This window comes from Anopheles marshallii, chromosome 2, assembly GCF_943734725.1.
Source record: "Anopheles marshallii chromosome 2, idAnoMarsDA_429_01, whole genome shotgun sequence".
Lineage (NCBI taxonomy): Eukaryota > Metazoa > Arthropoda > Insecta > Diptera > Culicidae > Anopheles > Anopheles marshallii.
This window is the reverse complement of record NC_071326.1, coordinates 31,607,131-31,619,250: the sequence shown is the minus strand read 5'-3', so window position 1 is coordinate 31,619,250 and position 12,120 is coordinate 31,607,131. Positions and strand designations below refer to the sequence as shown.

The window sequence follows — 12,120 nt, the reverse complement described above, 5'->3', positions numbered from 1 at the left end:
GCGCTGGTGACCTCTATATATTCCGTGGAGGAAAAGTCGAAAACCCATACACCCGCAATACTGTGACGGAAGAACAATTTAACCACCATGAAAGTAACGCACGGCGACGACGGCATCTTTGTCGGCGTGAATCTTTCTTCTTGAAAAACTTACACCCCCCTCCCCGTGAGGTGGTGGTGGGTCTCGCCGTCCTCATCACTGTCCACTCTCAACACATCGCAAAACATTCGACATTGGTTGCATTTTTGTCGGATTATTACGATTGAAAGAGAGGAAAGCAGTTTGAAAGAGGGCGGAAGGATGCGGGGTGTATGCAATTTGTGAAAAAAAAGAAAACAATAATAACATTTCATCAAACAAAAATGGCCGGAGCGCAGATCACCTGCGAGAATGATCCGAATTTCGGCATCATTCTTTCGTTTATGGAACAGTTCGGCACGTTTCTGGACGTTGGTGAGCTGAATATAGCCGAACTGAAGCTAATGCTCGAGAGCCGTGAAGCTGGTAAGTGGAAGGACAATGGTTTAGCACAAACAAAAAGAAACCCCCAACCCAGTCCGACACGCAAGTAATGCATTCGTTTCTATCTCTCGCTCTTCTCTCTCTATATCTTTCTCTGTCAGTTCCACAAGCGCTGGTCGATCTGCATATCAAGCTGATGCGAAAGATAAACAAAAAAGTACCGGCTGCCCGGTGGGAGCTAGCACTGGCCAAATTTGCCCACTCGTACTCGCACCAAGACGCATGGGAAATCGAACGGTTTGGCTACAAAACGGCCAATCTCGCCGTGAAGCTACGGGTGCTAAAGGTATGTCCGGTGATCAAATGACCGGTGAATGTTTTGCTCAACATCACCCACCGATGGTTACATTTTTAGGCACTGCTGGAAGGACAGTTCGATTTGAATACAAAGTTTAAAACACAAATTAACACGACCGGAGCGAACGAATTGCGGCTGGATCCGTTAGGACGTGATCGGCAAGGTAACTGCTACTGGTACTTCATGGACGATAGTGCCAACCTGCAGATCTATCAATCCGATCCGGAGATGGAAACCTGGACACTGGTGGCAAGGTAAAGGGACATTTTCCGTTCGCGTTTCCGTAATGGCGCATATCAATATTCAAAATTCGTTGTTTATCTACACTTCTAGCAATCGGCAAGAGTTTGTTCACATGATCGAAATGTTAAAGGATAATCGCCCTATCGAACCTCTGACCGCTGCAGATGCAGGTGAGGCAGATGAGGAGGAAGATAGTGCGGGAAGCATGAGCGAATCGGAAGTAATGAAACTCGATACCTCGATTCCTGCGCCGTCCGACGTGCCGCCAAGTTTGATTATATCTCGCCGCACGTACAAAACACCCGATCAACTTGACATCGCGACGCCGGCCGGGGAGGACGAGCAGGAAACAGTTAAACAGGAGATATCTAACACCAGCGAGCCAGATGTTAAGAAATCGATAGAAGATCCACCGAAGCTCGAAAATGTCGATGAAGAAAGTAAAGCAGATGACGTTTTAAAACCGCCAGAAATGAAGACTGAGGCCGTCGTAAGAAGGGACACCGATGCTGTGGAGAAAGATGAAGTGATGGCTGAAACAGAATGTGACACGGCTTCGAAAGACACTACAGAAACAGTTAAAATGGAAGTGGATAACGAAGTACCGGAGCTGATCGTGGAACCGAAACAAAAGCAAACGGACTCAGTAGTGGATGTGCCCTTGGCTAAAGGGGAACAAAATGAATCTGGAGAGATATTAGATGGTAATGATAAAGATGAACCTGCAACGGGTTCGAAACAGTCCGAAGCGGCTGTGCCGGAGGCAGTAGAAACTCCTGTAGAAATTTTGACGCATACGAAAGAATCTCGCTCGGAGAATGACGAACCGATGGAGGCGGAGGACAAACTTGTTAACGAAACGGGTACGACATTGAAGGAAGACGCTGTTAGTGAACCGATCGAAGATCCTCCGTTAGTGGTGAAAGGGGAGGGGAGTGGTGCCGATTGTAACAGTGGCATTGAGCCGATGTTCAGTGAGATCATCGAGGAACCGGTGATGTTTGTCTTTGGTGTGGGTGCTGGCCGTGAAAACGATATGGGTAATACGAAGAAAATCGAAACGGCTACCACGGTGGAACAGGAATCGAATGCAACCACCAATCCCAAGGAGGAGGACGCGAATGCTTGCAGTACGATAGGATCGTCTAAGGCCGGTAACGGTGAAACCGAATTGCCACAAAACAGGGAAGGAAATGGTGAAGATGACGAGGAACTAGACTTATCGCGGAAGGTAATACCAACCAAAGAGAAGGAAATGACGATGACCGAGAAGGATCATGGCGGAAAAGGTGAACAAGGTAGCTGTGTCGCGGATAAGAAGGCAAGTTCGCGTGGTGGAAAACGCGCAGAAAAATCAACGGTTCACGGAGCAAACGAACCGGCAGCAGTGGCGGACAAGCCGGCAGAAAAGCGACGTGGTTCTAGGAAAAGCAATACGCCCAAAAAGGCATTCGATTTGTCCGTGACGGCAACGACACTGCAGATGATGGAAACGGATGAGGAGATCAGCAAGGATGCTAGTTTTAAGGTGGAAAACGAAGTAGAGAAACCTTTGGAAAATGCTAAGGTGAGTGGAAACGCTGGTAAAAATGGTGACCATACCGTTCCTTCCGCTACGGATGCGGTACCGAAGGAGGAATTGAAAAACAAATCTGAGCTACTGGAATGTGAGGGTCGAGATGAGTCACCTCACAGCAAACAGGGATCAAAATGTGCGGTCACAAAGGATTTGGTGAAAAGTGAACCAGTAAAGAATGAAGATGAGAAGGAACCTGACGACGTAGATGAGAAGCCCCATACGATAGTCGTGCAGAGCAAAAGTGAAGATGATCGTGTTGCAGATGAGATACCTACAGTGAAGAATGAAACTGACGATCACCAACCAGAAGAACTGGAAGGGGATAGTCCTCCAAAACGCAAGCGCCGTCATCGGAATGGGCTGGGTAAGTACCGTTATGGTTCCGTTTTACTGACAATGGCACTTCTTCTCCTAACATACCTCTGCTTACTGTTGTGTATTTGTAGTTGATGGGCTCGATATTTCGATGGTGCTCGATGCTGGATCGGATGGGGGAAACAATCCACCGGTTCGGCAATCGCGCCGTATCGCTATGCAGAAGATCAAGGAAGAAACTAATCGGCGCGAAATCGAGGATCAGATGCTGAAAAAGATGAAAGCGGATGCGGTTAAAAAGAAGAAGGATTTGGGTATGAAGATATCGGACGATGATTATCGAGCCGATCGTACCTCGCCGGAACATTCTTCCGACAGTAGCTCGGACGATGGAGTCGGTGCCGATGGACGCAGAAGGAAGAAAAAGAAAAAGAAGAAAAAGGGAAGTCTTCATCAGCAGGCACAGCAGTTGCAGCATCTAGCAAAGAAGCAATCGACCTGGAACAGTGCGTCACCATCGGAAAGCAGCTCGGAAACGGAGGCGGAAGATTATTTTGCCGAACCGTATCACTCGGAGGAAGACGTGCGCCGGAGCCACGTGCTAAAGTCGGATCACGAATTTTCACCCGAATCGGACCTGGAGACGGAAGCGCCGGCACAGCCACTGAAACGAGCACGTACTGCCCGAAAAGCAAGACGCACGCGTGACGAACAAGAAGAAGAAGAGGAAGAAGATGAAGACGACGGGGGTGAGGATCATGCGTGCCAGGAGTGCAAAAAGACGGATCAGCCCGAATGGATACTGTTGTGCGATTCGTGTGATAAGGGTTACCACTGTGCGTGCCTGAAACCGGTACTGTTCACCATCCCCGAGGGTGACTGGTTCTGTCCGGTGTGTTTACATCGGCAGCTGATCGAACGGTTGCAGTCGAAGCTGGTGCTGTACGATGCGCTGCGGACAAAGCTGGAAGCGGAAGCTAAGCGACGCGAAGAGGAGGAACAAACCGCACGGGAAGCTGAGCTGGCCGAACAGGCACTGGCAATTGAGCGGGAAGAGCAACTGCGCGCACAGCGACGAGCACGGCAGCATCAACGTTTGCTGGATCGTGCCGATGCGGAAGGTCGTCGAACACGATCGGGGTCGGAAGAGGAATCTTCACGGGATCGTCGACGGCGAAGGCATCGGAACAGGCGTGCACCGAGAAAACGATCACAGTCTCGATCGGGCAACAGTAGCTCGGATGGGTTGAATCGTAGTGGGAGTAGCAACGGGAGTGGAAGTGGTAGCGAAAGCAAAAGCAGCACTGATTCGGACGATATCCCGATCTATAAGCTGCGACGTCGCGCTTCGGCAAAGGTGAGCTACAAGTTCAACGAGTACGATAACCTGATCGACTCGGCCATCCGACGTGAGATGCGCGGATGCGAAATGATAGAGGAGGAGGAGGATGATGAAGACGAAGGGCACGGATTTTCCAAGGGCAAGGACATTAGCACCATCATAGAGGCAACCACAAGGGAAGAACAGGCACGAAAGAAGGCGCTTCAACAGGGCAATGAGGGCGATGGTGGAGAGGAGGATGGCCGTTTGAATGGAAACCGTGACCAGCAGGCCGAGAGTGAAGCGATTGCACGTGACACAAATAGTGGAGAGGAGGAAGAAGGAGAAGGTGTAGTAGTGCGACAGGAACGCAAACCTGCGCCTGCTACCAATAACCGATCAATCTCCGCCGTTTCAAAGAAACCCAAGAAAAAGAAGAAAAAGCTCTGCAAGATCGAGCTCAGTTCCGAGGAGGACGAAGAAGACGATTCGGACGAGGATTTCCGTGGAGAAGCGAGCGGATCGGAGGACGACGAGGAAGAGGAGGATGATGAGGATGACGAGGACGATAACTCGATGTCCGGCGATAGCGAAAGCTCGCTGGATACGGGCCGTGGTCGAAACAATCGACTGCGGAAGCCTAGCAGCCGTGCGGCGGCTAGCAAACGCCGCCGAATAGTGGAAAACTCGGACGATTCGGATGAGTTGGAGGAAGAAATACGCCGTGCAAAGGCGAAAAAGGCACGGAAAAACCGGGTTCTCGACGATAGCGATGAGGAGCTGGATCTGGATGACGACGATGATGAGGACAGTGAGGATTACGATAGTGACGATTTGTGCAGTGACACGGAGACGGAAAGTAGCCGCAGCAGCAAAAGCAGCGGCAGCAGTAGCAGCAGCGCTCCTAGCACGGAGGGCGACTGGCGGCGAAAGAAAAAATCCAAGGGGACGAAATCGAAACCGAAGGCGGCGGCCGGTGGGGGAAAACATCTGGAACGGCCGAAGAAGACCGAAGCGCGCCCGAAAGCATCGATTGAATCAAGTGACGAGAGCGAGAGTGAACGAGACGAAGGAGGCAAGGGTGGTAAAACGATGCCCGGTCGTAAGAAGCAAAGTAAAAAGACAACTTCCAGATCGAGTCCTGATTCGGGACGGGCGGGAGAAAAGAAGACGGATCGCAAGACGCGGGGCAAAAAAATACACTACATCGTCGATGAGGACTTTGAGAGCTCGGACGATGGTATTCGGCCGGGTGTGCAGCGACCAGACACACCGCCAGAGGAAAGGGAAAAGTTCATTCGGCGTCAGGAAGAAATCAAGCGGATGCTGGCAGAGAATAATGCCGCGAAAGCGAAGGAGCTGGCCACGTCCAAGATAGACCAGCTGGTGGGCCGTTCGGGTTCGAAGGAACCGTCGAAGGATTCGCTCTCGGACGTGCCAATGCAGGTGATCGAGAGTGCACGGATATTGGACATTGATTTTCTGAAAAGCACCAGCGGTAATACGGCGCGCATCTCGACCGTTGACTCAGTGGTTGATTTTGACGATGAGTTGCCGGAAGATTTCGATCCGGACGACGAGATGGACGATGAGGCACTGGCCAAGATCATGGAAGAGGAAGATTTCGCCCATCATCAGCTTAAACCGTCGACTGCGGCTACGACGTCACCGGCAGATTTGCTTCCCCCTGTACCGCCACCTCTTTCCAAAGGTCGCCATAAGTCGGTCGATCCGGAAGAGTTCCTACTTCAGCAACAGCAGCAGCAAAAGGGTGGTCGTCCAATTGAGCCGCCTACCGTGGCGCGGAAGGATCAACTGCCTCCGCCGCTGCCTTTACCGGTAAACCTGGCTTCCTCCTCAGCAACGCCACCCCATCCCTATTCACCGTTGCAGAGCCCCATCAAGGCCTTACTCAAACCGACGGGTATACCAACGTCCACCATAATGTCACCGATCGTTTCTGGCGCCGGCGGTGGTAGTACGATACTGGCGAATGCGCTACAAACTGGCCCAACGTTGCCTCCACCACCGTTACTGAAAGAATCACATCCTACCGGTAGACCGGAGGTACTTATGCGTGGAGGACCACCACATTCACTTCCGCCCGGTGGTCCCCATCATCTGCCCGGTGGACCACACCATAAACCGGAACTGTCGCATCTGATGATGGGACTGGGCGGTGGTGTTCCGCTATCGTTGGCAAAGGGTATTCCGTTACCACCGCACCATTCCGGGCATCGTTTGCCACCGGGCGGATTAGCAATGCCTCCGAATATGCTGGGACACGTGCCTCATCCATCGCACGGTTTGCACACGAAACCCGCACCTGGGTCTGGTGTGGTAAGCAACAATGCTGGCATTGCAGCTGCCGTTGTGTCTGCCGCTACCATCGGTACGGGTGCTCCTGGACCACCTGGTATGGCCCATACTCCACCTCCAGCATCACCGACGGCAGCAGGTCCCATTCCAAGAATGCCTATCGGCGCGACCCCATCTCCAACGACACCAAGTTCCGAGCGACGTCCAGGTCGACGAAAGAAGATTACGCCCCTGCGGGAGGATCTGAAGCGAAAGGGAGCAGGACCACCAGATCAACCATCGGTTCCTACCGCGGCCCATCAAGAGCAACATCAGAGGCCACCGCCCCAACATCCATCACTACATCACGGTCACGTGGCGGCCCGATTACCACCACCGCCGACGATGCCTTCTTCGTCGACGGCGGGTCCACCGATAGGAATGCGGCCATCACTACCGCCGGTCACCACCAGCCATAATTCAAGTAAGGCGTAGTAAAGTATCATTCGTTAGCGCATGGCTAATTGCAGTTGTCTTTGTTTCTGACCATTTTCAGTTCAACAAAGCGCATCGGCCATCGCTGCTGCTGCTGCGGCTGCTGCTGCAGCTGCGGCGGCACAGGAGTTAGCAATCAAAGTACATTCCCGAACAGCCGCCGACGCTGGCGGTGGCAGTGCTGGTGCTGGAATGCACGTCAACGAACCACCTTTGTCGGTTCCTTCGTCCGTAGCACACCTGTCGTATTTGTAAGAATTTTTACCATTTTCTCTTTTACTATTTGCGGTTGGGTGAATCTTACCAAAATATCAAGGGTCTGATTGAATTACTGAATCGATGAATGAATTTGAATCTGTATGATGAAGATTCGTAAAGCTGATTCTTGATTCATAGATCTTTCTTTCGTCCGTAATAATCAAATAATCCGTCAGAATGATTGCTCTTAAAGGATGCATTAAGCACAATATTATTGTTGAAGTTGATCTTGCGTACTCTAACACTGGGTTCTTGAACCTATGAACGCCTAATTCATCAATATTTTGAGAGTATTGTCATGTTTCAAATGACTCTACGCACAATATTCATATGAATGACTTGTCTCAGAGGGTTCAATAAAAACAACATCGATTGTGTTGAAGTGATTGTACCTTCACTAATACCGTTTTCGTGATTTCCCTTCCAGCAGATCGGAAAACCCGTTATTTGCACATCGTCTCGGTCCTTTGCCTAGCAGTATTCTTTCTTCCGGCAGCAGCAGCCTGCAGCGAATTGCGGCCATCAGTGGTGCGGCACCGCCGACGGTGTTTGGCGATCCGGCAGCATACAATGGTGGTTGGAAACCACCACCATCGGCGGGTAGTAAGCCGAAAACAACCGGTGGTCCACCGTCAGCGCCTGGTATGATGGTGGGTCCACCTCCTGTTGGATCGCTAGAACATTACCATGGTTTGTAAACACGGACATGCAGATCCTTCCACTCACTCTTCAGCACTCTGCCGGATCGACCCATAATTCTAACTTTCGTCCACAGAATATAACCCAGGGAACCATCACTATAACCCGTACTACAATGTGCTGGATCGAGCAGGTCATCTGAGGCCGCCTCCAACGATCGGTGAGCTTCATCGCACCAGTGCCCTATCGCCCACCACATTTACCACACTGCAGCCGCTCGAGTTTCCGCACGTGCTAAAACCGGCCAGCGAAAACCATCATCACCAGCCGCACCATCCGCATCACCATCACAGCAGCGCAACCCCATCACCGGCCGCTTCGTCGGCTGGTGGTGAAGATGGTTCGAGCGTTGACCGGTCGCATGGTGCTGGTCCACCACCACCGGCCCATGCAGCATCATCGTCCTCTTCGGTGCCGGTGGAAAATCATCCATCGTCGGCATCATCTCCACCATCTCCTACGGGTGATTCCACGGGAGCGTCTGGGGCCGGAACGGTAGCACCTTCGTTGGTGCCACCCACGGGAAACACTAGTACGCCTGCCTCCTCGTCCAGCACGAGTACCAGCGTTTTTGGCGAACTAGTAAGCTATTTCAGTTCTCAGCAAGATGATTTAGATTCGTAATCTATTTAATGACAAAAGGTCACATTTGTGTGAAATGTAATTTTAATCAATCCACGCAATCAAACAATACCTCCACCCAATCCCCTCCTTCACTATGCTGTCCCTACCCGATCCTTTTCCTGCGAACAAAATGCTTAACTTATAGGTGCACTCCCGTACACCGTCAGAAAAGAACGGCCACTTTAAATACCCGAACCCGTCTGGCTCGCGCGCCACCCTTTTACTTACGTTCCATTACACGTAGCGTTCAGTTTTAATCGTTTGGCCGATGTTTATAATACGGTGCGGTGTGGGGGAGATTGCTAGATGCAGATATATTTGTTTATAATAAGAAAAATAAAGATATACTCACAGACGCCCGAAAAAGGACGTGTCCACATTTAGCGTGGGCGCGCATTTTTTGTCAAGCGAATGCTATTGAATTAGTGGAAAACAAGGTCTCTCTGTTTATTGTGTCATTTTATTGGAGGAAAAAGGATCCCGGTTTTGATATCCGGTAGACAAATTCGATAATTTTTGTGTATTCGGAGTTTCAGAATTTCAAATCCTGGTTGGCTGTGGATCATGTAGTATACTACTCCTTTCCTTGCTGCGGTCCATGCTTAATGTGCGAATTCTTTCATTAATTTTTCCGGTTATTCAGTGTTGTCGTTGCATTCGGTGTAATATTGTGTGAATTTGCTGCAACTCCGTTGATTGAAGTTTTCATCTTTTCTAGCCAAATTTGGCAATTTGCATATATAGCACAGTGCTCAGAGTATTGCATGCTCATAGCGTAAGATTTTCCTTTGGAAATGCCTGGTTTGTTGGTGGGAGTTTTCTCCATATTTGGTGCAAAAATAATAGGTTTTATGTTGGCGCTTTAGTAATCCGTTGAATTTCCCTTGTACGTGTGATACGTGTGATTTGTCGAGCACGTCGGACTGATGAATTAAATTGTCTCAACCATTCAATGTTTCCTTGATCACAAATGCTCGAATGCAGTTTTCTTTAACCGTCAATTGAATTGCTACGAATTTGATTTGCCACCCAGGCGCCATACTGCACGTCAGTTTGACAATCGTGGGTCAAATTTATTTTCATCGATAAATTACCAAAACACAAGCCCGGTTCATGCTCTAAATTATCTACGGTTCGCCGTTTAAGGTATTCCATACATTCGTTTAATCTTAAATTGTATTAATTATTGGGAATTTCGCTCTTCACTTTCGATGTACCGACCCCGTCCTCATTGAATTGACGTTTGTCATTTACGCGGCTGCTTCGACTTTGCACCAGCAGAGCTCGCTGCTGTATTTTTCGTGCACAGGGAAAAAACTGGGTCTCTACGACACACATCATCGCTCGCACGGATTTTCGTTTCGTGGTGTCGTCGAGTAAATAATCTTCTCCGTCGCGGCTCGCAACTTCACGCGATATACATCTGACTGAATCGCCGGGAAGAAAAAGGGGAAACGCAGTGAACGGGCAACACAGCGTTGTGCCAAGGCCAAAATACCTCGGAGCTCTATGCGAGCATCCAAAGACAACGTAAGGGGGTATCGTAATCAAACAGAAGTGAACCTAACAGCGGGCACCGGACGGTTTGTGGCGGGGGTGCATGGTTGGCGAGACACAACGGGCAACGGAACGGTCAGCCCATCAAGAGGGCGGTGTGAATAATGAGGAAAAGTCTGTACCTTTGCTGATGAATTGGGTGCAGAGGTAGTATTTTCTTCCATATCCTGTACGACGGCAATACGAACCAAAGTCTGTGTGTGTGTAGGTGTGAATTTGTGTGCAAGTGTCCGCTGTTTTCTCTAGATTCGTGATACCCACAGTAGTCGTCGTCGCCGTGTGCACGGAGCAGGAGGATATTCTAATCGATAGCAGCACCAGCAGTAGAGTATAAAAAAATCAACAGCAAAAGAGAGACCGAGCGAGAGAGAGAGAGACCAAAAATAAAAGTGAAAAAATCCTACCGGATCTCACCCCGTGTCCGTGTTGATGTGTGTGCGGTGTGTAAAAATTGTGTACGTGTGCAGCAGTGCAGACAGCAGCAGGTGCGAACGGTGGTACGGATTTTAATGCGAAAGACACCCCTGAACAGTGCTGATCAAGTGATTGTTTTTAATGTTTCTTCTTCTTCCTCGCGAACGGTAACCTTCGTTGACCGTGTTTTTTTTCCTCTCCATTTTCACAAATTCGACACATTGGCAGCAATGTTCTAAAGGCGGTACGGGCAGTGTTTTAAACTAAGCAGTGCGTAAAGGAAAAGGTAGTCGCGAGAGTGTGAGAGAGTGAGGACACCGACCAACATCATCAGCAGCAGCAGCAGCAGCGGTGCAAGCACAGGTGGAAGCAAAGAGAAGGCTACTTCGATCGAACGACACCGTTTTGGCCACCCAGCAGCGTGAGCGAAACCGAGCATCCGAAAAGCATCTGCGACCGAAAGAGAGAGAGAGAGCGTGTGAGAGGGAGCGTGTGGATTTTTGCATCCGTGAGAGAAAATTCCCGTGGAGAGGAAAAATCGTGAACACACAATAGCGCTTTTTTATTCCCAGTGAACTGCGCGCGCGAGAAGGGGTTTTTCTTTTCGCGTGCGTACCTCCGATTGTGTGCGTGTGTGTGCGCGCTCGTGTAGAGGATTGTATTTGTGTGTGCGCGCGCGTGTGTGTGTGTAAAATCGTGCGTGCGTTCTTCGGTGTATTTGCCGTACGAATCTCGGGGATTTCGGAAAAATCACCATCCGGCCGTACATAGTCGTCGTCGCGATTTTGGAGTGACCTCGGGACAGCAGGGCCGTAAATGGACGTGTAACGTTGGTGATAATTGAGGCGGAACAGGCGATTCCCGTCGTGCGAAAATATTACGTGTAAAGGCGCGGAGCCCCGTGTCGTGTGTGCGATTGTGTGTGGCTGTATTTCCGTTGTGTGTTTTTTTTTTGCTGCATCCACTTCACTCCATTCCGCCGTGAAGTTGTGATGTGAGAAAAAATAAAACAAGGTGTTATTACATCGCTGCACACACATAAACGCTGGCTGGTTTGAGCGACGATTGCTGACGAACTGCGGAGGGGAACAGGTACTACCTGTACGGCCACTCTGGGGGCTGCTGTATTGTGTACTTCGGAATCTCGGAACTGCCGTACGGCAAAGGTGAGCCACAGGCCGGAGGTTGAAGTACGGAAACGGTCAGCCGCGGACAGTCAAAAAGGTGAAAATCAAGACATCTTTTCCTCAATTCTACTAGCAGCAGTGAGCAGCAGTGTCACAGCCGCAGGAAGGACACATCAAAGGGAAACGGAAATCTTGAGAGATTCAGTGAGTACGGCAAACCTGAGAAGCCAAAGCAGCCGACCAGGATCGATCGATTATTGGGAAGAAGTCGTCCCTGCGAGAGGTGGGAATTTTTCACCGCTGCTAAAGTTGACAAATCGTCAAACAATAGAAACCCATCTATAATATCCTGCCTTGACCATTTACCTTT

At 50.1% G+C, this 12,120-nt stretch overlaps 1 protein-coding gene across 1 annotated transcript; it reads left to right on the top strand.

Moving 5' to 3' along the window:
• Positions 1 to 362: 362 nt before the first annotated feature.
• Positions 363 to 8,669, top strand: LOC128708688 (remodeling and spacing factor 1). Its single transcript, XM_053803668.1, has 8 exons — positions 363 to 504; positions 624 to 808; positions 878 to 1,074; positions 1,154 to 3,006; positions 3,089 to 7,060; positions 7,133 to 7,322; positions 7,757 to 8,019; positions 8,105 to 8,669. The coding sequence occupies exons 1-8, from the start codon at positions 363 to 365 to the stop codon at positions 8,650 to 8,652; spliced, it is 7,350 nt and encodes a 2,449-aa protein (XP_053659643.1). The 3' UTR covers positions 8,653 to 8,669.
• Positions 8,670 to 12,120: the final 3,451 nt, after the last annotated feature.

Coding starts and splice junctions, on each gene's coding strand:
- LOC128708688 (XM_053803668.1), top strand. CDS start 363: ATGGCCGGAGCGCAGATCACCTGCGAGAATGATCCGAATTTCGGCATC. Junction 1,075..1,153: donor ACCTGGACACTGGTGGCAAG/GTAAAGGGACAT, acceptor CTACACTTCTAG/CAATCGGCAAGAGTTTGTTC. Junction 7,061..7,132: donor CACCACCAGCCATAATTCAA/GTAAGGCGTAGT, acceptor GACCATTTTCAG/TTCAACAAAGCGCATCGGCC.